The 27,576-nt window shown below is 42.6% G+C and overlaps 1 protein-coding gene across 1 annotated transcript; it reads right to left on the minus strand.

The window, feature by feature from the left end:
- Positions 1-4,226: 4,226 nt before the first annotated feature.
- Positions 4,227-27,084, minus strand: LOC139460725 (scavenger receptor cysteine-rich domain-containing protein DMBT1-like). The gene is made up of 16 exons (XM_071242202.1): positions 27,041-27,084; positions 25,941-26,046; positions 24,931-25,087; positions 23,677-23,858; positions 23,272-23,416; positions 21,857-22,035; positions 21,138-21,288; positions 20,086-20,258; positions 19,369-19,513; positions 17,897-18,060; positions 16,747-16,916; positions 15,325-15,466; positions 14,036-14,238; positions 12,487-12,609; positions 5,075-5,334; positions 4,227-4,520 (listed from the first exon to the last, which is right to left on the minus strand). Exons 1-16 carry the CDS (start codon positions 27,065-27,067, stop codon positions 4,274-4,276), a joined length of 2,574 nt encoding a protein of 857 aa, XP_071098303.1. The 5' UTR covers positions 27,068-27,084; the 3' UTR covers positions 4,227-4,273.
- Between the last annotated feature and the right edge of the window lie 492 nt (positions 27,085-27,576).

Genomic DNA, 27,576 nt, shown 5'->3' on the forward strand with positions numbered 1-27,576 from the left:
CTTTTCAAAGGATTTCTACCGGCTTTTGAGGAATTGTGTTATAATATGTGTACTCATACGGACGGATGAATTTCATGGAAATTCAGTGTTTCGCAGGAAGGAAGTTTTACCACCGCAAGACACCGCACCACAGTACATGGGTAAGTGTTACATTTCTTCAACCGAAATCGGAAATAGTATTTATTAGTCATACCTGGATCCAGAGCGGGGAGCACCGTCGCACCCCTCCCTTTCTTTTATGGAACATTCTATTCATGTTTACCCATAACAGGTTTTGGTGTGGTTTGTTTGTTGTTTAACGCCGCACTCAGCAATAAACAACAAACAAACCAAACCAAAACCTGTTATGGGTAAACATGAATAGAATGTTCCACAAAGAAAGGGAGGGGTGCAACGGTAACCCATAACAGGACTAATACCTAAATCAGTTGGTGACATATTTTCAACAAGGTTAACAAGGTAAATGGTTCCACGAATGATTTGCAATCACGTGGCATTATGCTTTGCACTCTTACTATTTATTTATTTTTTTACAAACACTACCCTTGTTTCGAAAAAACCGCTGTATCCGCTGTAGAAATAGTTAATAACCTTCTCAAATATTTTAACTGCAACATGAACATCTTTTCGGTTTGTAAAGCCAGTTAGGCCTGTTGAATTCCAGTTGGCATAGTTAACATTGTTGCAGAATGTTGGTAAGTGCGACCCAGTTTAGGCTTGATATCCCTCATGAGGTCGAGCCAGAATCTTGTCATCAACCTGTTACTGCAGTAGTTTCGTCAGTTCTTGGAAACATTCCATATATGGAAGTGTTTACTATGCTGGATCACTGCATATGAGCATGACAGAAAGTCGATTTTCATGCTCAATCGAAATTCAGAGTATTGTGTACATATAGTTAGCATCTTGGGGCTTATTTTAGGCCAAAAGGCCTATATGTCACAAATATAATTTATGTTTCGTTGTTTGAAATTGTGTACTGTACGAGTGCTTCACTTGCATTTCCTGGAAACTGCGGTCTTGTGGCTGACCTCACATCAATTCCCTGAATTGGCGATCGTTTTGCCCTTTGCAATCTGTCCAGGTACGACAATTACAAACAGTGACAGGTATCGGTAAGGCCTAACAAAACTAGATTTGTGATTTCGATTACCCTACCGACCCTATAAAATACTTCCAACCCTAATGCTTTTTCACAAAAATAGTAACTTAAATGACATTTGCTCCACATTTTTACTTATAAATGCAAACACTGCAAGTATTGAGGGTATTATAACTGCATTTAACTTACCCTCCTTGTAAATATCATATACTTGCTTTCACATGACGTTCTGTACTAAATGCGGTCACGAATGGAAATTTGCAAAGTGTGAACATATAACATCAAATGTGACACAGTTTCCGAAAATATTCCAAACCCTGGAAATTGCACTGGTCACATACAGCTGTCATTAAGGATATAATTGTGTATTTCGTAAGACTTGAGTGATGTTATGTGGAATGGGTGTACGGACATCTCGTATGGACAGAAGGGACAACATACCTAATATCATGGCAGCGCGTCAAAACTCTTGAAATAAGCTTGAAAGTCCAGAAAAAAAATAGCCTAACAAAAGCCATACATTTGGTGACTTACGCAAAACATATTTAAAAGTCAATCTCAATCAATCACACCCACACGCCCTCCTGTTTACACACAACTTCACATCATTAATTGTGTAATATGATTAATTAATGTAAGTAAAATCTGAAGTTTGTAGTAAGCAGAAGAAATTACCCTATTTTCATGCATGAAATCATTATTTCCCATTAAAAGTCAAGATTAAATTTTTTTCAAAAGTACATTTTCGCAAATAAATCAAAGTATTATGAATGTGTGTTATTATGTATGTCTTCTTCATGCAAGTATATGCTTCTTTTAATGACCAATGGGATAAAATGTGTAAAAATAGGCCTAATTGAATTCCTACACAGAGTTATGGAAATTGAAAAGCCGCATAAACAAGAGGTGACACTGACTGGTAATATTAATCACACGCCATCAAATAACATAATTTGCACATGTTTAAAAAGCAAGAAATACCATAGAAGCTCGAAAACTGAGTACAATGATTGGTGACATAGATTAGACAATGTTCAGTTTAGTATACTGTGGATGGTGATGTTATTTCATGTGGAATCAGTACATAGCCACTGAACAATCGAATCTGCTGAGTTGTGGTAACACATATACTCAATAGGAACACATCAATAATACCGTATCAAATTAAAAAAATCTTGTTTGTTTACTTTCTCAATGGTAAGACAATCCTTCTTCTACACATTCCCTTCCAATCATCTTGTTCGGACAACCTTTCATGGCTTCATGTTGTATTATAGGTCGTGCACACAGGCCCCTGAAGCAGGATATACAAAAATCTCCGCGCTCAATGGCCTCGTGCGCTCTGATTGGTAAATATCCCCATGTGCGTTTGTTATGGTTGGAGCGCGGACCAATCAGAGCGCTCGAGGCCATTGAGCGCGGATATTTTTGTATACTTCCGTGACCCACAGCCGCGACTGAGCCAATATGTCGATAAAATCGCCCGATATAGGTAATAAATTGCCAAAAATAAAGTTTTGTCGCATGCAGGTCGTATTTGGAGGGAGGTGTGGAGGTATTGTGAACATGACATGCACACATTTCCATTTAATTTAAACGATTTCAACTTCGGCCAAGATGGCGAGTGACGTACCTTGTCTATTTATATATATGGGTCCAGTGTTTCAGTTATATCACTATCCTGCTTCAGGGGCCTGTGGTCGTGCACACTCCATCCGACAACATGTTACCAGTCCCGACACAAACACGTGCTTGGATACATGTCTGGCGTTAACGTCCGTTAGGTCAAGGGGACATAACTCTTAGTGTCTTGTGTCCTATTACCTATTACTCAATGTACATTTCCATCATGTTTGTTTATGAGTTCGAACCCCTTTCAAAACATATACAACACATACTTTTTTGTCTGGGATACTAAACATGTCATTGACTTATCACGCGCCCACGTTCTACACGACAGCGTTCATCTAATCTTGTCGAACACTGCCGCGTGAAGTAACTACACAAAGATTGTTTCTCTTGTTTTAGCAGTGACCTGTCTGTGTATGTTTGTTAATCTGTGTTGTGTCATTACTAACCCTACGTTCTTGTAGTATCATCACAATTCCGTGCGATAAACAACCTGGTTTATCCCTATAATGTCGAGCTCCAGGTAGGATAACATCTTTTAGAGTACTTGGTATGACACGGCCGGGTATCAAACCACCTACCTGCCTCTCTCCGGTCAGACGCACTGTCCACTAGACCACGGAGGCTGCCCCGTAGTAATGTATGTGCATTTCATGTAACTGCAGTCGCATTAAACCTCAAACATGAAAGGTAGTTATTGAGTGCTCATTTCAAACGCTGCTTAATCCGAAACGTCATACCAAAAGACGTTTACAAAACAAATGACACTTGTCGTTTCCTGTTTGGCGCTCGGCATTAAGCGGCTAGAACAAGAACTGGTCGGCTCGGAGTCAGTATACTGTGTCCCAGTGGAGTACCCACGTTAATCGGCAGCATGGTATCACAACGTGTCAGTTTAATGTTGGAGGAAAGCCCGAAGTGATGCAGGTCTCAGACGTTTACCAATTTGACAAAACACTGAGCACGGGTGTGGTGCTGACAAACATAGAAACATAATTGGGATTAGTTATCTAAACTATGAGTCAAGACTCTCCAGGACCTTACCCCTGCAGACGAGAGGGGGGGGGGGGGGGGGGGGGGAACCGTCAGCACCAGATCCGTGTCCGTGTGTATCACCAAACGTCAGTACAAATTCCCCGAAATGAAAAATAAAAAAGTCCCAATTTATTTGACTTATTTTATGGTGTCGCTTGTCAGTGGTGATTTTTAATTTGCTGATAACAGGACCAATAATGTGGGTGAGTGAGTGGTTTCTACGTTGCTTTTTGCAGCATTCCAACAATATCCAATCCGGTGACACCAGGAATTGGTTTCACACATTGTTCCCACTGGGAAATCGAACCCGGACCTCATGCGTGACTAGCAAATGCTTTAAACACTAGGCTCATGTAAGTTTCATGTCCCGGGTACTTATTTTGGAATTGTAAATATATCCCGTATTGAACTTTCAAACGTGCACCAGAAAAAAGCTGAAACATTTTTGACTACGGGATAACTTTCATGCTATCTTTATTTCATATGTTGACATAATGACAGCTAACTTCATACAATCTGAAGACGTTTTGTTACAGTGTAGTCTGTACCCCTCAGGTTGGAGATGTGGCGTTTCCCGAGCAGAGTGTTGCACTTCCAGTTGCACGCGGTCGTGGCGTCACCTGGAGTACAGAACTTGACGTCACAGGAGAGATAGACCGTGCTGTACCCTGCGTAGAACTCGAATGCCTTGAAGTGGAACAGTGTGGTGGTAGGGTTCTCGTACACTACGTGGGTTTCCTTGTCAGACGAGCACCTGCAATGTTCAACAACTAGTAGCGTTATGTCTGGCAGATTCAGCCTTCAGGTGGCAGGCAGAGTTGCGTCCCTTGGGCACGCCAGAAACCTATGATTGTGGGTTCGAATCCCGGTTCGCCCCGATTATGTTTCTAGGTTTGTCAGCACCATACCCGTGCTGGTGGGTTTCACCGAAGTGGTAAACGTCTGAAACCTGCATCACTTCTGGCTTTCCTCCCACATTAAGCTGACACGCCGCGATATGTCTGGAATACTGTTAAAAGCGGCGTTAAACCCAACTCACTCACTCACTCACTCACTCAGATGGCAGGGTTTGTTAAGGGAACTTTTAGAACAGAATATGAATCACTTAAGAAATCATTTTAACCTTACAGATCATAATCAAAATAAACGGACGTGTTCATGATAACACTAAACGTACAGTTAAGGCTAAAATGTTTCAAAAAAGCTGATTGTAGAGCTTTCAGGTATTCTACCGAGTTTACTTTCGACATATCTGACCAAATATTAGGTCTTCAACGTCAAAAATAGGGTAAATATTATCCAACTTACCCGTTTCGCACCAAGGCGTAGGATATGGTGGAGTTGGGATCTGGCTTGCCAACACAGCTCTGTATCCTCATCGAGACGTTCCAGTTGCCCTTTAGGTTGACCTTGACATAAAGGTCATCTCCGAGCTTTGCTCTGATTGGATCAAAGCTCATCTCGTTGCGAAGCGTGGAGTCGTTGTACAGGTGGATTTCGGCTGAGTAGTCGGATGACAGATTCCGGAAGTAGTTGAACTCGTTTTTGACACTGTACTGCTGGTTTATCTGAAGAAATGGGAGAGAAGGGAGCACTTTGAGAAGTCAATACTACAGCTCTTCGTGTCAAAGTCGCATTTCATTGAGACAAGTATCCAGTTCTTGTGAGAATCCGTCAGCCGGATAATGATCTCGACAGCCTCTACTATTGTTAGGGGCAGTCGGGTAGCCTAGTGGTTTAAGCGTTCACTCGTCACGCCGAAGACCCGGGTTCGATTCCAGACATGGGTACAATGTGTGAAGCCCATTTCTGGTGTCCCCCGCCGTGATATTGCTTGGATATTGCTAAAAGCGGCGTTAAACCATACTCACTCACTCTACTATTGTTAAAACAGTGCATATCCTCCAAGTCATGCGTAGATTCTTTTATTTGCATGTTATTGCGTCACGCACATTTTTTAAGGCACGACTGTGTTTGGCAGAAATCGTAGAGTTCCGTACGTAATGTACTAAATCCCGAGTAAGGTATGTGCCGACATAGCGCCTACGTCACAGCGTCAGACATTGTATTCAGAGCGCAAGGACAGGGGATTCGTTGAGGATTTTGTGACATTAATGTGTTGGAAGAAACATCGTAAGGATCACGTGGATCATATTGAGGAACGGGGAAGGCCTCGACATTGCCAGTGACTCCCCGAATGATAGTCGACTTTTCAAGTTTTTAAAATTTAGTGCTTTGAAAAGAGAAACATAAGAAATTCAATATATTTTCACAAACATGTTTATGTTATAAAAAACACCAACACACACACACACACACACACACACACACACATAAACACGCACATACTCATATATATATATATATATATATATACACACACACACACACACACACAAACATATACACACTTACATATACACAAACACATTTATACACACATATACACATACACACACAGACCACCGGCACTCGTGAAGAGCAACCTCCTCGTGGTGAGTGCTGGGTAGCGCTAATAGCTCTTCCTCCGTGTGGACTCGGGGTAGAATTTGTCCACAGCACCCCATTGCTGGTCGTAAAAGGCGACCAAATTGGGCAACCTGTTTGCCGTGGGTTGCGCCCCTGTGTCGGCGGAGGAAGGGAGTCTGGTGGTTGAGGGCATTGGAGCCAGGAACCGGTGTTCCTTTTGCCCAACACACCACTTCGACCCTTACTTCGCCTAGACGGGTGGTAGAATAGGCCCGATTCTATCAATCGGCTGGTCACGCCATGCCCTGTGTATGCAACACGTTCAAATTATAATTTTTCGATTGATATGAATGTTGGGTGTGAATATTATACATATAAATTCTTTGTTATCAACTTGCCTAGAGTCCCATGCCAGAAGGCGGTGGCTCATGGGCCAATCTGGTACTTTCGACCTCTGAGTTCTGTATGTCTTCAATTTCTTGTCATGGGCCGAACCAGCCTGGCAATTTATTTGATAGACAAATACAGCTATTCATGTTGTTCTTACTGGAGTATACCACCTCTGTATCCCTGATGTTTGCATGTTGGAGATCCGGTGCAATAAAACATCGCTCTTTATAGCACTCCATGGTGGGTGGGGAGCAGGGGTGCTGAATAAATTCCTTTCATCATGGCTCACAATCACTCTGGTTCGAACCGTAATGACAAGAAGGGGCGTTTGGAAGCTGAGATTTTCTCATCTGATGATGATGTTTCGACTCCACAAAATTCAAATTCTTGGGCACGTTTTATAGTAGTTGAATCACAAAATCAACTACCGTTGAAAATTAATCCTTTCGCCATATGTAAAGCCATTGAAGGTATATGTGGTGAAGTGAAGAATGTTTCCCGGCTCCGGGGCGGCTCTCTTTTGGTAGAGTGTGCACGGAGACAGCAAGCTATCAATCTTTTAAACTGTACCACCTTTGCAAACACTGAAGTTGCTGTCTCCGAACACAGGACATTAAACTCGAGTAGGGGGATCATTCGCGACAGAGCACGTTGTCTTGCAGAAATGTCTGAAGAAGACATTCTTGAAGAATTGAGAGGACAATGCGTCACGTCGGTGAAACGTTTCACCAGGAAAGATGGTGAGAATATTGTGCCAACAAATACCTATTTGTTCACCTTCTCTCTCTCAACCATTCTCAATCTATTAAGGCAGGTTATTTTAACATCGGAGTGGAGGTGTATGTCCCCAATCCACTCCGGTGTTACAAATGTCAGAAGTTTGGACACGGCTCCAAAACATGCAATCGTCCGATTATTTGTCACCGTTGTGGTTGCAACCATGACGGTTCAGACTGCACAGCAGACCTCAAATGTGCGAATTGTATGGGCCAACATCCGGCGTCGTCCAAGTCCTGTCCTTTTTGGCAACGTGAAAAGGATATTTTGACCATCAAATGTCAAAGTAACATTTCCTACTTGGATGCGAAAAAACTCTTTGACAGCCGGACACCTTCAACAAAACATTCCTATGCTGCTGCTGTTTCTCGCCCTAATCCCTCTAGATCTGTTGAATGTCTGACTGACCTGACATGGACACACACTGACCACCCGCTGCCTCTGACTACAACATCTGACAGTCAGACAAATCATTCAGACAATCCTTGTGCAATGTCTTCAACTACTGAAACTGTGACTAAGACTCAGGACCACTCTAAACCTACTTCTGCAATACCAGCTACTGTCACTCCACCAACAGAAAAAAAACAAAAACAAAAGAAAAAACAAAACAGGAAAATTACAACACAGATCCCCACTCTTACTGAAACATCTGTTCATAACTCCTTTGGTCCTTTAGAGATGGATGTTACCCCATCTTCACATCACGACAACAGTTGTGATTCCTCTTCACGATCACGTGAGCGATCTCCCGTAGAACCACCATGAACCACTCTAATATACTTCAATGGAATTGCAGAGGGCTTAGACACAATTTTAATGAACTACAGTTATTAACATCAGATTTTGTTCCATCAGCAATTTGTTTACAAGAGACATTCCTAAAAAATACAGATAAATTTGATTTAAGGCAGTATAGTTCCTATCACTCCTTCTCTCCTCCGGGAGATAAAGCTACTGGAGGTGCTTCTATTTTGGTGCGGCGGGGCGTTGTTCACAGTCCTGTTCCGCTTGACACGAATCTGCAGGCTGTTGCAGTTAGACTTACACTGCATATTGCCTTTACACTTTGCTCCTTATATCTCCCTCCTTCCTCGAGTCTTCAGCGGAATGACCTTCAAAAACTATATGACCAACTCCCAAAGCCCTGTATCATCATGGGTGATCTAAATGGGCATAATCCTCTATGGGGAAGTTCAACCATTAATCAAAAGGGACAAGTGATCGAGGATTTTGTTTCCGACAACGATCTTTGCATTTTTAATGATGACTCCGACACTTACTTACACCCTGCTACTGGTACCTATTCATCTTTAGATCTGTCTTTGACGGATTCAGTTTTGTTAAATGAATTCTCATGGTCCGTCCATGATGACCTATGTGGGAGTGACCACTTCCCCACGGTGCTTAAGCCCATTAATCCCGTTGCTGATCCTCCTTCACCTCGATGGAATTTTTTGAAGGCTGATTGGCCTTTATTTCAATCTTTATGCAAAGATAAATTAAAACCTACGTCTTTTCAGAAAGTTACTGACCCGATTCAGTTGTTTTCAGATCAACTGAATGAAATTGCTAATGAATCAATACCTAAGTCCTCTGTCAACCCACGTGTTCGTAAACCATGGTTTGATGCTAATTGCAAACAAGCTAGGAAATGTCGTAAGAAGGCGGAGAAGTACTTCCGTAAACATCCCACTGTCCATAATTTAAATACTGTTAAAATTTCAAATGCCAAGGCAAGACGTCTATTTAAGCAAAATAAACGTCAATCCTGGCAGACTTATGTCTCCAAAATTAACTCTCGTACCCCTATGTCCAAGGTATGGAAAATGATCAAAAAGATCAAAGGCAAGGGATCAAATTCTACAGTTAACCATCTGAAGGATGGCGATACTTTGTTAACTGATAAATCTGCTATTGCCAATAACATTGGTAAAACTTTATCTCATCATTCTTCTTCATCTAATTACGCTCCTGAATTTCAAAAATATCAGCTCCAACAAGAAAAGAAAAAAGTAAATTTTACATCTGATAATGGTGAAGATTACAATGAGGTATTTTCACTACATGAGCTATATACTGCCTTAGGGCAAGCTCATGATACAGCAGCAGGCGCTGATAATATTCATTATCAGCTGCTGAAACACTTGCCCGAATCATGCCTTGAAACTATGTTAACTATATTCGATGATATTTGGACATCTGGGATGTTTCCAGCTTCATGGCATAATGCCATTGTTATCCCCATTCCCAAACCTGGGCGGGATCATTCTGATCCATCAAATTACCGACCTATATCTCTCACTAGCTGCGTTTGTAAAACTATGGAACGCATGGTAAATAATCGATTAGTGTGGTACTTGGAAACGAATAATCTTCTTACCAATATACAATGTGGTTTCCGTAAAAACAGAAGTACTATCGATCATTTAGTGCGTTTAGAATCGTTTATTAAAAATTCCATTGTAAATAGACAACATGCTGTATCGATCTTTTTCGATTTAGAAAAAGCATACGATACAACCTGGAAACATGGTATTTTAAAAGATCTTCATGATTTTGGATTAAGAGGCCGTTTGCCTCATTTTATATCACAGTTTTTAACAGACAGGCAATTTCAAGTCCGAGTGGGTACAACCCTGTCTGATCATTATAATCAGGATCAGGGTGTCCCACAGGGCAGTATTTTGTCTGTCACTTTATTCAGTATCAAACTTAACAGTTTGTCAAAAGTTTTAAATGATTCAGTTGATGGATCACTTTTTGTGGATGATTTTAATCTATCTTGCCGGGGTAAAAATATGCATACAATTGAAAGGCAATTACAATTATGTCTTAATAAAATTAACAAGTGGTGTCTAGAAAACGGGTTTAAATTTTCCAAATCAAAAACTAATTGCATACATTTCTGCCGAAAATATCAACCGCATAAGGACCCTGAACTATTTCTGAATGGCACCCCTATCAAAGTTGTTAAGGAAGCCAAGTTCTTGGGACTTATTTTTGATCATCACTTAACTTTCCTCCCGCATATTAAATACCTAAAAGCTAAATGCCTGAAGGCACTCGATCTATTGAAAGTAGTTTCTAATTCAAAGTGGGGAGGGGATCAAATAACCCTCTTACACTTATACAGGTCACTCATCCGTTCAAAACTTGATTATGGCTCCATCGTCTATGGTGGAGCCTGCAAAAGTAATTTACAAAAACTAGATACCATCCATCATCAGGGTCTGAGGCTTTGCCTTGGAGCCTTCAGAACGTCTCCCATTCACAGTCTCTATATAGAAGCAGATGAGCCTTCTCTTAAACAACGCCGTTTAAAATTATCTTTACAATATGTCACTAAATTATATTCTAATCAGTCCAATCCAGCTTTTAATTGCGTCTTTAATCCTCTTTACCAAGATATTTACAATAAAAAGTCATCTCTTGTTCCACCACTCGGAATCAGAATCCAGTCTGCCATGTTTGCTACCAATATTAAACTGCAAGATATAGCTCCCACTCAACTGTTTTCAACACCTCCTTGGCAAATGGTACGGCCAGAGGTAGACCTTACATTAACAAAATTAAAGAAATCTGATACTAACCAATTAATTTACCAACAAGAATACCATCAACTAAGAAACAATTATGACACTTATAAATCTATCTTTACAGATGGATCCAAGGATGGTGGTGCAGTTGCTAGTGCCACCGTCATTGGATCAAGAACAATATCTTCCCGTTTACCTGATAACAGTTCCATATTCACTGCAGAAGCAAACGCTATTTTTACAGCACTTAAATATATCAGTAATCAAGCTAAACATAAACAATTCATACTGTTTTCAGATTCTCTTTCATGCCTTCAGGCGATTAAAAATATGTCACCTAAACATCCACTTTTAATCGAAATTCTCGAATTATTTAATGATCTTGCTACTGGCCAATATGACATCGTCTTTTGTTGGTTACCAAGCCATGTTGGTATCATTGGTAACACAATGGCCGATGCTGCTGCAAAAGCAGCCCTCAACAAATCTGTGACACCACTTCTGATCCCATACACTGATTTTAAACCCTTGATTCGATCTTACATCCGAGATCTTATGCAACAGAAGTGGGACTCCCAAGTAGGTATCAATAAATTACATGAAATTAAACCAAATATCGGATATACCTTCTTGGGATGTCAGTCCAGATTTGAAGAGGTCATTATGCGACGATGTCGTATTGGCCACAGCAGATACACAAATGAATATTTATTAAAAGGTGAGGATCCTCCATTTTGTATCCCTTGTGATGAAAGAATCACAGTCAAGCATGTCCTGCTTGACTGTATTGATTTTTCCATCACAAGGGATAAATATTTCAGTGTCAAAACAGTTAAGGACCTTTTTAATGATGTAAATTCTCATTTAATATTAAGTTTTTTAAAAGAAATAGAACTTGTCCATAAATTTTGATGTGCTTAATGTATTATTTTATAAATTGGTAGTGCTAATAAATAACTTAGATTGTGAGTGGCTGTACCCTCGAGGGGGGTTGAAGTAGCGTAAAATTATTGTCCCCCTAAGAGGGTATGTAAGTCCCACACCATTCGTAGTATTTTTCTGCATACCAGACTTTTAAATCGTAGTATCTTTGTTAGTTTTATTCCATGGCTAAACTTGCATATAATCGCCAGCGACTGAAGGGGTGGTGTAAATCCTGCCGGGGTCCATGCAGGAAGCAAAGGTACTGTAAGTCCCCATGGTCCCTGGTGTGGTGATCTCCCTTTAGTTACTGACGATCTCTAGCCCATTTTTATATTGTGTTGTTCCTTAATACTTAATGCTTTTAAATGTTCCGCAACTAGTTTTAAATCTTTTCTGTGATATTCTAGTTCTCATAATGTCCTTCGATGACAGATTTTTATAAAGTTTAAATATATGTATATTTCATGTCTAATTTCTCGTCACGATATGGCTGAAATATTGCCGATGTGACGTAAAGCATTACCTCACTCACTCACTCACAGACCACCAACACACACACACACACACACACACACACACACACACACACACACACACACCACAAGACTGTACGACACTGACCTTCCTCTCCCTGATAAAGGCACACTCCATATCCACCCTCCAGCGGTGCTCCCTGACGATTGGACCGCTACCAATTTCCTTGTAGATCAGGGCGTTGCGGTACGTCACGTACGTCGGGTCGATCTGCAGAAATACTCATGCTCATCTACGTCTCATATCTTATTCACTTTCTGATCTCAAGTGTTCAGCGAAATATAAACGCTGCGTGAAGTCAAATGGCCAGACATAAACACATTTTAATGCTTACAGACAGCAGAGAGACGGGTGACGGACAACGCGCAAGCATAATCATATTTGAATTCACCCAGTTGAGCCCAGACACGTGTCTTTATCTCATTGGTCAACGTACAGCGGAGGCATACGTGGAGCTTATTCTCACTTTGCTGAGCGTACTTGCTGGACGCTGCAGCTTTCATTGCCGTTAAAACACATCTGTGACGTCATTCTATTGTTTGAACGCTCCATTATTTTTAAGGAATGGAGAGTTGCTTGTCAACTGTACATTATCTTGAAGCAGCATTTGAATTTTTCAGATATTTTCAACTACAGAATATGTTGTCAAAGTGTAAAAGTAGGGATGAGTTTTAAGTAGGGGAATATCCTCGTAACTCTCCATTCCTTAAAAATAAGGGGCCTCTGCTCCATTATTTTTAAGGAATGGAGAGTTACTCGGACATTCCCCTCTACGTAATATGACCGTTGTCTATATATGGCATTGCACCTTTCTCTGTAAGATTACCTCTAATGGGAGAAAAACCGCGTGTTATAACTTGAATATATTTACACATGTGCATTTTAGCGATTCTCATTGTTCAAACGTGACTGATCATTTGAACCCATATGACGTCACATTCCTTCATTGTTGCGATGAATATGATACTACATGATCCATTGTTCATGACGTCACGTATTGATAACATTTCATCATTTAAACAACAGGTTGACGCCAATGACGTTTCTCTGCAGGGATTATAGTCTGAACGGTTTTCTTCGTTTTTTTTTCTTGAAAAGAGTGAGTGAGTGAGTGAGTTGGGTTTAACGCCGCTTTTAACAGTATTCCAGTCATATCACGGCGTGTCAGCTTAATGTGGGAGGAAAGCCCGAAGTGATGCAGGTCTCAGACGTTTACCACTTTGGTGAAACCCACGAGCACGTGTATGGTGCTGACAAACCTAGAAACATAATCAGGGCGAACCGGGATTCGAACCCACAATCATAGGTTTCTTTCGAGTCCAAGGGACGCAACTCTGCACAGCGAATCGCGGCGCCTAAGACGACTGGGCCACCCGTGCCCCCTTTTCTTGAAAAGACGAGGGGCAATATACAGAATAGCCTACTCTATACACTGAAATTAGGATTATCTCTCCCTCGTGAATGATTGATGAATGATGATTACGCCCCTTGCCTTGGGTGTCCCCATTCCCTCTTTTTTACGACAGATTCTTTGTAATTGCTCATAGCTCGTTGATTATTCTGTAAATAGTTTTGCATGAACATTGCTAAAAAAGTATCTAACATTTCAAACAAGTTTAACTAATTCACCACTTACCGCCCTGTTAGTGTAGCACTGAGAGTGGGGGTTATTGATGCTCCACGTGTCTCCAGCATAAGATCCCGTGCAACCCTCGTTAACCAGCGAGATGTAGGCGGGATTTGTGTCCGGGTACAGCCATCTTAGCTGCGTGATGTTGACCTTGATGTCCATGGCGGCGTCGGTGCAGGTCAAGGACACCGTACTCTCTATGGTGACAGCTGCAGTAGCCAGTGGATCAAATGGCTTGGGTTATTATTATTTTTTTATTTTTTTTATTATTATTATTGTTATTATTATTATTATTATTATTATTATTAGCTATGGTGCCTTTGTCCCCTCCACACCTTTGCCTCTCCCCACGCAGCCCAGACAGTAAACGAACTTGTCGAACCCACTAAGAACTGTCCTAAAGATACGTAGATTACCTAACACTGCATCCTCCTGTATTGCCTGTATTGTCAGAAAGTCTGTATTCTCAGTGGAAAGCCGGTCATTCTCCCGATCTGTGCTTACTTATGATTGACTCTCCAACACCCCAGCCTCCTGCACTACCCAGAATGTCAGAAGGTTTGTATTCCTGATGGCAAACCCAGGTTCTCTTCCAATGTCAGTCAACAGATTGGGAGGCGCCAAACCTAAGGCACCGAGACCAATGGGGAGAAGGACAACTTGGTACTTGGGATGCAAGCGTGACATTTCGATAGCGAGGTCCGCATATTTGCCATGTTTTTCCTGAATCTTGTCAATCACATTTGTGTCAATGACTCTTCCCCCAAGTAAACTGATTGATCTTCTACCTTGCCACATTTCAGATGAAGAATGTTGCATTTTTCGAGTCCAAAGGACATGCCGATAAGGACTCGACAAGAAGAATTTTCTTTTTAAGCGTGTCGGCAATAAATTCAAGTTCATCTATATAAAGGAGGTGAGTAAGGAGTGTTTGGGATAAGTCCTGAGGAGATCCAGGATCATAACCTCCCTCCTTGCAAAGGAAAATGCTTAAAGGATTTAGTGACAAACAGAAAAGCAAAGGACTGAATGAATCGCCCTGAAATATTCCTCTACTAATAACAATGGGTACCAAAGTCACCGCCTGCTCCCGCGAATACATCACAAGTTGAGTTGACCAGCAATTCGTTAAAGACTTGAGTGAAACGAGTAGTCACTCGGGGAGGTCAATACATTGCAGTGACTTCAAAATCCATTCATAAGATACTAAGTCACATCGGCAGTATTTCAGCCATATCGTGACTACATCTCAGACGTGCACGATGATCCTCGAGAACACAAAGATTTACCATTACCTTCCCATCTTACGTAAAACATCCTTGAGCCACAACACTGCGATCTGAACCTAATGTAAACGTCCTTGTTGAAGAGGTGTTCTCCTGGCGTGGCGCCGCCTTTGTAGACGGCAAGAGGCGCTGACAGTGGGTCCTCCTTGATCTGAGGAACATGAAAACAGTATTACTATTGTAGAATCTAGCTAGAAACGGGACCCGTGAACATCCGGGGAAGGAAAGGTCTTCAGGAACCCATTCTTGCGGTAAAGGGCTTCTATGCTTGTCGTAAGAGGCGACTAACGGGATCGGGTGGCCAGGCTCACTGACTTGGTTGATGCAACTGCGTGGATCGATGCTCATGATGTCCATCACTGGATTGTCTGGTCCAGACTCAATTATGTACAGGCCGCCGTCATATTGCTGGAATATTGTTGAATTATACCTTGGCAGAGACATGTTATGTTAGTACTGTTATACCTTGGCAGAGACGTGTTATATCACTACTGTTATACCTTGGCAGAGACGTGTTATGTTACCACTGTTATACCTTTGCAGAGACGTGTTATTGTGTTTGTTTATTTCTTAAAGCTGCACTCGGCAATATCCAGCTATTTTGTTGTTTGTTTATTGCTTGAAGCCACACTCAGCAATACCCCAGCTAGTGTTTTGTTTGTTTGTTGCTGAAAGCCACACTCAGCAATATTCCAACTATTTGTTTGTTAGCCTGCCTGCTGCTTGACGCCACACTTAGCAATATTCCAACTATATGTTTGTTTGCTTGCTGCTTAAAGCCGCACTCAGCAATATTCCAACTATATGTTTGTTTGCTTGCTGCTTAAAGCCGCACTCAGCAATATTCCAACTATTTGTTTGTTTGCTTCCTGCTTAAAGCCACACTCAGCAATATTCCAACCATATGTTTGTTTGCTTTCTGCTTAAAGCCACACTCAGCAATATTCCAACTATTTGTTTGTTCGCGTGTTGCTTAAAGCCGCACTCAGCAATATTGCAGCCATTTGTTTGTTTGCTTGCTTGCTGCTTAAAGCCACACTCAGCAATATTCCAGCAATTTGTTTTTTTCCTAGTTGCGTTAAGCCGCACTCAGCAATATTCCTCATGACATCATGAACATCGATCTACGCAATTGTAATTTATAGGCGGACTGTTCCAGGGGACCGACTATTTGATCTTTGGGGGTATGTGGATGGGTGGGTGGGTGTGTTTAATGGGCTATACTATTGTGTCAAGAATATATTCTTTTATTTAAAACTATGATCTCTTATTTATAGAAAAACAACTTGCAACAATATAATTTTTGTCAGTATGAAGCATAATCATTTTTTTTCAAGAATTACTTTTTGCGTTAATCGTGTAATAGTGCTGAGTGCTGCGTTAAACAACAAACAATGTCCACCTGGAGCATCTAGGTCGTCTGTACTGTACCTCAACCAGGTCATTAGCCGACAGTCTGAAATTAGTAAACCACAGCTTGTAGCGCTTGGCGGAACCCTGTGGGCTGATGTGGTACAGACAGTCAATGTTGTTAGAGGCGCTGCCTGGGTACTCGGGAGAGGGAATGCTGCCGGAGTCCGATGTGTAGGTGTCGCCACAAGCTGGGGAGAAAAGACCACAGTATAATCAATATTGATATGAGTGTGTGGGGTGGATGTACGTGGCTACATACGTGAGACCGGTGCATCACTCAGCACCAGTGAAGATCCGGGTTGGAATAGGTCTTCAGCAACCCATGCTTGCCGTTAGAAGAGACTATGCTTGTCGTAAGAGGCGACTTACGAGATCGGATGGTCAGCCAATAAGTCATTTCTTACAAGACTAATTGTAAGCTGACATGATGACATATGCGGGTTACTATCTTGACCTCATGTGCTATCACCTTTGGAGATAACGGGAATCTAACGGGACCCCAGTACCAAACAGAATTGGGCTAAAGAGAAGCACGGGTTTTAGACGTTTCCCTCTTTGGGGATACCTGTGAACGCACTTAGAAACATAATCGGTGTGGTTGTTGGATTCGAACCCGAGATTATAGGTTTCTGGTACGCATTATGGCGTAGTTCTACACAACGAAGTAAGGGTGCCTAAGAGGGCTGAGCCAACCATGCAATCTAAGCATCAGTACAAGCACATAACACAGTTGGGGCATGGGTCGCCTAGTCGTCTAAAGCACCGCGAGTTGCGTCCCTTGGGCACACCAGAAACCTATGATTGTGGGTTCGAATCCCGGTTCGCCCCGATTATGTTTCTAGGTTTGGCAGCACCATGCCGAAGTGGTAAACGTCTGAGACCTGCATCACTTCGGACTTTCCTCCCACATTAAGCTGACACGCTGCGATATAACTGGAATAATGTTAAAAGCGGCGTTAAACCCAACTCATTAACACATAACGCAGTGAGGTAGCGAGTAAGGTTTTACTCCGCTTTTAGCAATATTCCAGCAGTATCACGGCGGTATCACACATTGTAACCATGTGGGGAACCGAACCCGGGTCTAAGGTGTGACGAGAAACGCTTTAACCACTCGGCTGCCCTACCTCCACACACAACACGGTCTCCTAAAACCATAGCGACTCACTGAAACATCGGATAGCAGCATGAATGGACTTAGTGTTGACGACCGGGGCAGAGATGGTGCACTGGGATATGTGTTGCCTGGCACCCGAGCACACTAAAGTCGAGATGGTACTGTTGGTGCCCCTCCCGAACGTATTGCCAGGTAACACCTGCGGCCTGGTGTTCCTGACAAAATATCATTCACAGCACATGGTTATCTTGTCTTTGATAAGAATCTATCATGTATTTGTTTCAAGTAGGATATCTATGAACCCCCCAGGGCTGAAAATGAAACGTTCCATGTTTGATTCCTGCAATGGTTCTCTTAAAGATGACCGACCGCCTCCGTGGTCTAATGGTAGAGCGTCCGCCCGGTGAGCGGAAGGTCCGAAGTTCGATCCCCGACCGCGTCTTACCAAAAGACGTTAAAAGGTGGTACTTGTTGTTACCCTGCCTGGCGCTCGTCATTAAGGGGCTAAAACAAGGACTGGTCGGCTCGGAGTCAGTATACTGTGTCTGAGTTGGGTATTCATGTTAAACTGTGGCATGGTATCTCAGTGAGCTAGCACTATAAATCGGCATCAGTCTGGACTAGTACAAGCACACACACACACACACACACACACACACACTCACACGTGCATGCACGTCGCTATATAAGTGCAATAATCTTGGACGCGACGTTAAACCCCATTTCACCTCACCTAAAGATGACCGTGGAATTCGTTTGATTTCTGTCCATTACACGAATAAAATAATATGACTATTTTTTAGATAAGTAAACTGTTTTAAAATGTCAAAGCTTACTTTTACATATTCTGGGCTGGGCTGTTTTTCTAGAAAAAAAATAATATTGTTCCAAAAAATTTTTTTATTTTATTATCGGTTGACTGAACGTGCTGGCGGTACCAAAGAAGGGTGTTGCAAGGCAGGACATGCTTACTCATGTCAACACCTGTTGTCATCACGTATTTTCATTGATCTATTAATTTAATTTTCAGCACCATTTGGCCTTTAAGCCCAGTGGAATATGTTTCGGTAGATAATCGAGACTGATTATTCTCTGGCGTTGAGGGGGCACGGGTGGCCCAGTCGTCTAAGGCGCCGCGATTCGCTGTGCAGAGTTGCGTCCCCTGGACATGCCAGAAACCTATGATTGTGGGTTCGAATCCCGGTTCACCCCGATTATGTTTCTAGGTCTGTCAGCACCATACCCGTGCTCGTGGGTTTCACCGAAGTGGTAAACGTCCGAGACCTGCATTACTTCGGGCTTTCCTCCCACATTAAGCTGACACGCCGCGATATAACTGGAATAATGTTAAAAGCGGCGTTAAACCCAACTCACTCACTCACTCACTCTGGCGTTGAATTTTACATTTGTGAAAAATAGTGTTCTGCTCCTGCTTGAAGAGAGAAAAATGAATGTCGGTAATAAGTTATCGAAATACTATTGTTTCTAAAGAAATTGCCGATCCCCCAATGATGTGTCCTCACTGATATCCAACAGAAGCACAGAGGGCCGAGGCTTCTTCAGTCTGCACGGTCTTGTTGTCAACAGTCGCCCAGGTTCCAGACTGAAGGACCTCCACAAGACCCTCCAGAGGCTTCGTGCCACCAGTCAGCTGGACTTTGATGCCTCCTGGAACCAACACAGAAATGCATGGATGGATGGATAGTTGACGACGAATACATGCAGTAAGCAATGAGGTTCCATGCAGGAACTAAATGTACTGTGCCTATTGCCAGTATCCTGGGCCTATGGCCTACACCCTTGAAGAAGAAGACTTTATAAATAAGCTGCGTACATCGATTTAATGCCTACTAGTTCTATTTACTAATACTTGAGGGGCGTTCGTCATTATCAGTGTATTAAACGCACAGCTTTATGGATAACAACTTCTGGTATATAACGACGTATCAGGGAGCCAAGCAAACCAGTTGTCGATAGCGTGATCACCACTGATTGAACACCATTATGTTTCGACTAAAAGTGACAAAAAATTGCCATTTAGTTGAATAAAAGTGACAAAAGTCGACGATTTTAGGCAACTCTTGCGATCTATATGAGACGCTGAGTATGTCTTCCTATATTAAGAGACTTAATCTCACTTTCTAGGACTGATTATCCTAGTTCCTCTGCAGGGTTAAAGTGAGCTGAACTTTCATTAGCTAACAAGGCCTAAATGTACTGTTGGCGGGTATCCTGGTTACCTGAGCAGTCTAGAGCAGCAGTGGTGGGAGGGAACACGCCACAGTCATAACTGTGTCTCATCCAGTACCCCAGGCACTGGGCCAGGTTCGTCTCGTTGCCGTGACACGTCAGGCGGTTCAAGAGAACACGTGTACTTCTCTCGGGCATCGCACTCATCACCGCGCCGCCGTACCTGACACATGGGAACATACTCATGGGAAGAAATTACGGAACATCAGACCAGACACGTCTACCTCCCTTGGGCATCGCTCTCATCACCACTCCGCCGTACCTGACACATGGGAACATACTCATGGGAAGAAATAACGGAACATCGGACCAGACACGTGTACCTCCCTCGGGCATCGCTCTCATCACCACTCCGCCGTACCTGACACATGGGAACATACTCATGGGAAGAAATAACGGAACATCGGACCAGACACGTCTACCTCCCTCGGGCACCGCTCTCATCACCACTCCGCCAAAAACATTATGTTTTGTTTGTTTGTTGTTTTAACGCCGCAATGGTCCAGCTCTTTGGCTACCAGACAATCTGATGATTAATATTACGAGCAATGACGCACGCTAGCAGAGATAATAACACCAATCGACCAAGTCGTCCATCCGATCGATCTGATCGACTAGTCGCCTTGTGCAATGAGCGCATGTTGTCGGGGATCTATTCTATCCATGAATCCCCACTTGAGTAAAAGAGCTGATGAGGATGAACGTGATAATGTTAACAATATGCACAACTCCCGACTATATTCTGTGACATGTATACACCGAAACCCTTCTACCCCGACCGGCCTCTAGAACGTCAGAACTATGCTCTTGTAGTTACAACATCTCGCGACCGTATGGAAATTCCGAGTGTGGACTTTTCCAAAGCCAGCTAATACTTGTCGTGAGAGGCGAAATTGATGGATCGGGTTTTAGGCTCTCTCGGGGTGTCATCGTACCCCAGCGTTGACAGTTGCTCATAACATCAATCACTGGAGTGTCTGGTTCCGACTCGAGGCCGCCGGAAATTGCTAAGAATGGCGTTAAACAATGCAATTTGACGTACTTGTATCCAAGGTTGGTACATGTGACTTTCGAGTTGGTGGTTGTCCAGCTGTTGCTGCAGACCGGGGTCCAGGCCTGACGGAAGACACTGTACAGCTCCACCCGTCCCTGCCATGGCTGTACCCCGTCCGTCAGACGCACGTACCCGGCAGCTATACAAGTTACAACAAACTATTTTCAACGTTAGACTTTCCAAAGTCATGTCGTTCAAGGTAGATCACAAATATAATGAATAACTGAAACTTGAACCTTGTTTGCAAAGTACCATATGATTGGCATCAACTGGGTTTCAGATGTCGGGATTGGGTAAGCTAGTGGGTTAAGCGTTCACACGAGTTCGATTCCCCGCATGGGAATAATGTGTGAATCCAAAAGTACTCACTCACTCACTCACTCACTCACACTCACAGCAGTTACAGCTGCTCATTTCTTTTGCAGTGTTTATCATTTATTTTGTATATGTCAATACCTGGGGCATTTATTTGACCTTTAAGAAAGGTCTGCCAATGTGATTTTCTGCCCAGATCTTCTCGGGATCTTCCCATAAGAGCCGACTAATAGGATTGTGATGTTGCTCATTATATCGACCACCGGTTTGTCAGGTCCCGATTCGATATTTAACAACAGCCGATAGAAAGATGGAATACTGCTCATAATACGAACGGCTGGTTTTCCTCGAGTAGTTACAGACAGCTGACTGCGGCGCAAAACAACACTCACGCAACAGTGCGGGCTGACAGCTGATGGCGACGTCTGTTGTGTGGTTGCAGGTCGTGTCGTCGTCAAAGGAGCAGAACGCCAGGTCCGGCTCAGTCCCCCTGCACGTCACGTTCTCCATGTGTACTGGTCCTGTCCCCGTCCCATACGACGCTGCCGATGACACAACAGCACCGGAATGCCTTTAAACAGACAGAAGCCCTACAATATGGTGTATTTTATAACGGACATCAATCCCGTCCAACGATATTTTGGTGTAAATTATTCCTATTCCTAACTGGTCCCAATTATTTCCTAAAAAAAATTATTATTTGTTAAAAAAATACAAAACAAGCTAAACCTGTTGAACTGTAAAGACACGACTGACATTATATTAGTGGTAAAGTGGATTATTTATACAGTAAACTACGGTTATATCGAACACGCTTATAACGAACTGACGGATATAACGAACCTATTTTTTTGGTCCAGACTATTTGCTGTAGTTATGCCGTATATATGCTTATAACGAACTGACGGATATAACGAACTAAAATTAGTAGTCCCTTTGAGTTCGTTATAACCGTACTTTACTGTATTCTGAAACACTTTTGTGAACGCAATCTCAACAACAAACCCTCTGCAAGAAGTAAAAATGAAATTTACCTGGCTTTGAATTTTCTGTGGCCTATTGTTATAGTGAAATGTTTTCAGCGAAGCATGCTGTGTGTTGTATTGATCACGGAACACCGTATTAACTCAAGCGACACTATCAAAAAATTTCGAACAAAAAGATGGTTATCGAAAGCATAAACGTTTTGAACACTTTGGGGTGTCGATAAAACGTAGACAATAACTCGCTGTTTGTTTATTTGCTTGTTTGTTGTTTAACGCTGCTTTCGGGAATATTTCAGCTGCATTCCAGCTGCAAAAATCGAGTCTGTGCGAGACAAGCCAGTGACTGACGTCATGCGATTCGATCTATGCAACCATCAACTAAGTCAGCGAATAAACAGTGTATTATATCTCGATCCTGTTATGCTTACTCATGACAGTGACGTCAAGAACTTACATTTATATTTTAATTTCTTATTCTGTAATAAATTATAAACATTTTTACATCAGCGAAAAAATGTTGCTTCTTTTTTTAAAACAACAGCGGATAGCAAGTATGAGGTATATATACCTGAACATATTGAACAACCAAGTATTTAATTGACTCGATTCATCATTTCCTTCATCCACATCTAGGCCCACCGGACATATGTGGCGCCGGAATTCTCTGTGCGAATATCAGATTCTCTCTGATTGTGTTTCTATACTTGTCAGCACAAGACCTGCATCACTCTGGGCTTTCCTCCCACATCAACCCTTGATATAGCTGAGCTATGCCTCAATCCGGCGCCACACCCAACTCACTCACTCACTCACTCACTCACCAGTATCCCAGCTTGTCACAAACGACTCGCGCATCCTGACTGGTGAAGCCGACATTACACACGGAGCCCCACGTGGAGTTGGAGAACACCTCAAGTCTCCCCGCGTAGATTGAGGTGCCACCCGTCAGCCGCATGGGGGTGTTGGCTGGGTAATATCAGAAACAAGTCAAAACTATTCACTCTAAATAAGACATTACTGATAAAGGTTCAAGCATCACTTATAAAAATGGTGTAATAAAAAGATTAGCTGAATAATTAAAAGTTTATTGTTAACAAACGTGATATTTTTTTCACTTTTTGGTGGTTGTTAAAGTGTGTTCACAAATTGAAGTGGGGCCCTCTTTTTCGAGCTGAATTTGCTTTTGGTTAAGATTTACGGAAACTGTGACCTTGACCTCTACTGACCTTGGCAGTTTACGGCAGCCTGCCCCCGGACGCAGACAGATTTATCAACCCAGGTGATAACACCCCCTGGACATTGCAGGATGTCAGTCTCGGTACCATAGCAACGGGGAGAGTTAGCCATGACGTTATTTTCTAAATTCCCACCAAAAGCCGTCACTGGGCTGCTGTAACCCTTGACTTCCCTGAAGACAGATTACACATTGCATAGAGACAGAATGAAACTATTTTCAGATATATTGTGTTAATTTGTATGAGATAGAAAGGAGCTTGTACAATCTGTTCATATTCAAAATGAAGAAATATAGACTTACTAAACTACCGTAGACTTGCTTGGGAATCTCGGGTGATATTGTTTCAAGGTCTGTATGAAAGACTTGTGAACCATGAACCTCTCGGTCTAGTCATGCATTTATAATCAACTTGATTTCGTGTAGCTTAAACCATGCGGTAAACAACTGAAACTTGAAATCTAGATTTGCTAATGTGCTGTAGAGGTGCTTGGGGCTATCGGATAGTTTTATTTCAGGATCTGTTGCTGGACTACGACATATCTGCATAGTGTTGCCAATGCATTGTTCTTTCACTTTAAGTATTGCTGGTACAGAGAGACGCAAGGTGAGGTTTAATGGGGTTGAACGTCACGTCCAAGATTATTGCACTTATGTAGCGTCGTGCATGGACGTGTGTTGTGGCTGCTTTTACTAGTCGGGACCGATATATAGTCCTAGCCCACTGAGATTCCATGCCACAGTTTAACATGAATACCACACTCAGAGACATAATCCTGACTCCGAGCCGACCAGTCTTTGTTTTATCCCCCTAATGCCGAGCGCCATGCAGGGTAACAACAAGTACCATTTTTTCACATCTTTTGGTATGACGCTGCCGGGGGCCATTATGTTTATAGTCAAAACTCACTCATTGTATTCAATTTTAATCGTAATGAAGCCCTTGTGTTCACAGTCAACACTCACTGATTGTATTCAATTCTAATCATGATGAAGCCCTTGTGTTCAGAGTCAACACTCACTGATTGTATTCAGTTCTAATCACGATGAAGCCCTTGTGTTCACAGTCAACACTCACTGATTGTATTCAATTCTAATCACGATGAAGCCCTTGTGTTCACAGTCAACACTCACTGATTGCATTCAATTTTAATCACGATGAAGCCCTTATGTTCACAGTCAACACTTATACATTTTATTCAATTTTAGTCACGATAAAGCCATAATGTTCACAGTCAACACTCACTCATTAGGAAAGATGCTCCTGCAGACCACGTCGAGATCCTTTGAGGTGACGTAAGAACTGCACAGGGCGCCATATCTACCACTGGGACCCCTGATGAAAACCCGACCTTCCCAAGGGTAGGAACCGCTCACCAGCTCAGCTGACGGGCCTGACGGGCCTGACGGGCCTGACGGAAGGGTACACATGACACACATTATTATCATTATCATTTACAGATTAAAATATAAAATGCAGCAAAGAGGGTTTGGCGATCCTGGCACAGTCAGGCTGGTTAGGCTCATCAGCAGCTCAGGGCCCTTGCCCCCTCTACACGCTGCCCAGACAGCGAATTGGACTTCTCCCAGGAAGCGCTGCCTTGTCAAACCCACCCATACCTTTTTCGGAGAATATGAAGACTCCCCAACACTGCAGCCTTCTGCATTACCCAGATTGTCAGAAGGGCTGAATTCCTGGTAGCAAACCCGGGTACTCTCCCGATGTCAGTCAACAGATCGGGAGGTACCAAACCTAAGGCACCGAGAACAATGGGGAGTGGAACAACTTGGTACTTTTGTATATAATTAGTAGTAGTAGTAGTAGTAGTAGTAGTAGTAGTAGTAGTAGTAATAGTAGTAGTAGTAGTGGAAGTAGAAATAGTAGTATTGTTGTTGCTGCTGTTACTGTTATAATTATTCAACAAAATCTAAATATTCCATCAAATGCGCATGTTCCATATGAAACCATGACAGCTTGTTAGTTGTTGCATCTTTTCCTACCGGGTACCCATACACTGCTGAATTATCTGGAACATATTCCCCGTCTCAGTGGCCCATTTTGCTCCACCTGACGCTATGGAATTTAAATAACAATTGTATCTTTAACCTCTCTGTGATGCTATTAACACGCCTGGAAAGAACTAGAGAGGGCAGCCCAGGACCGAGGACTATGTTTCGGGAGGAGCGATGGGCATAACTGAACTGACTGATGCTATGAACTGTAACACTGTACATTTGTTACCAAAAAGCTCTTACTTCCAAGTACAGCACCTGTCTGTCTTGAGGCTCTATTGAGGCTCTGTTCCCTGCTCTGCCGTACTGCCAGAAACACAAGCAGGCTGCCTGCCCAGAGACATCCCACCTGGAGTGAGTGAGTGAGTTTGATGAAACGCCGTTTTATTTTGTTTGTTTGTTGTTTAACGCCGCACTCAGCAATATTCCTGCTATATGACGGCGGTCTGTAAATAATCGAGTCTGGACCAGACAATCCAGTGAATAATATCATGAGCATCGATACACGCAATTGGGATCAATGACATGCATCAACCAAGTCAGCGAGCCTGACCACCCGATCCCGTTAGTCGCCTTTTACGACTAGGAGAGTCGCCTTTTACGGCAAGCATGGGTTGCTGAAGACCTTTTCTACCCCGGAATCTTCACGGGTCTAAACGCCGTTTTAAAAAATATTCTAGTTACATCACGGCATATCAGCTTCATGAGGGAGTAAAGCCCGAAGTGATGAAGGTCTGATACGTTTCCGACCTTTGGATGAAACATATGAGGCACGTAAGGTGCTGACAAACTCACCGACAAACACAGGTACTGAGCCGACCATCGCAATAAAGCTGAAATAATTCCGATACGACGTTAAATTTTAAATTTTAACCCATTACTGGGCCGACCGTCGCGATATGGCTGAAATAATTCCGATACGACGTCAAATTATAAATTTTAACCCACTACTGGGTCGACCAACCTAGAATCATTATCAAGGCGAGTCTGGGGCTAACATCCATGGTTATAGGTTTCTGGCACACCTAAGGGACGCAACTCTGCAAAGTGAATTCCGGCGGCTCAGACGGATATATGTAAATAAATATACGTCAAGGCCAGAGAACAGCCAATCCGGAAGCAGAAGGCAAAACAACGGTGACAATTATATGAACGAATCATTGAATATCAGTCCATGTTTAGGAACAAGGATCGCATGGAAATAGGTGCTATGCATCTGACACTGACCATATATGGTAATGGTCCCTGAAATAATTAAACGACTTGTCGTGGTTATACGACAGTAGCAGTACCGAATATGCTTTTCGTTTCAAAATAAAGTGTTACTAGTTGAAAACACTCACCAAACCGAGGCAAAACTTTCGAATCATTATTAAATTGTCCTTATAATCTTTATCATTATCGCCTAGGAAGGTTTAGTCTTATCTATGGTTTTGTTCGCGAAAAGTGCCATCGACGTCAACAGTCATAATAAGACAGCAGGACGTTTAATATACACAACTAGGGCTTTGTACAGACTATGGACCCATGTACGGCAGAGTTTGAGGGATCCTGGGGAAATAACCAGTCGATCTCATTAACATCAGATGTTATAGTCTGATACCTCAAACACACACTCCACAGTTCTAATCAATCAGGGGGCGGTCGGGTAGCTTAGTGATTAAAACGTTCGCTCGTCACGCCAAAGACCCGGGTTCGAATCTCGACATGGGTACAATGTGTGAAGCCCATTTCTGGTGTCCCCCGCCGTGATATTGATGGAATATTGCTAAAAGCGGCGTAAAACCAAACTCACTCACTCTAATCAACCAGTCAGCTTCTAAAGTCTCGGTACCAGGGAGTGATGAATTCGTGGGAGCATATCTAATATGTACATTGA

Source organism: Haliotis cracherodii, unplaced genomic scaffold (assembly GCF_022045235.1).
Source record: "Haliotis cracherodii isolate W230 unplaced genomic scaffold, xgHalCrac1.p SCAF_14, whole genome shotgun sequence".
NCBI lineage: Eukaryota > Metazoa > Mollusca > Gastropoda > Lepetellida > Haliotidae > Haliotis > Haliotis cracherodii.

Coding starts and splice junctions, on each gene's coding strand:
- LOC139460725 (XM_071242202.1), bottom strand. CDS start 27,067: ATGATTCGAAAGTTTTGCCTCGGTTTG. Junction 18,061..19,368: donor TGTGCTTCTGTTGGATATCA/GTGAGGACACAT, acceptor ATATTTTGTCAG/GAACACCAGGCCGCAGGTGT. Junction 4,521..5,074: donor TACGCCTTGGTGCGAAACGG/GTAAGTTGGATA, acceptor TGAACATTGCAG/GTGCTCGTCTGACAAGGAAA.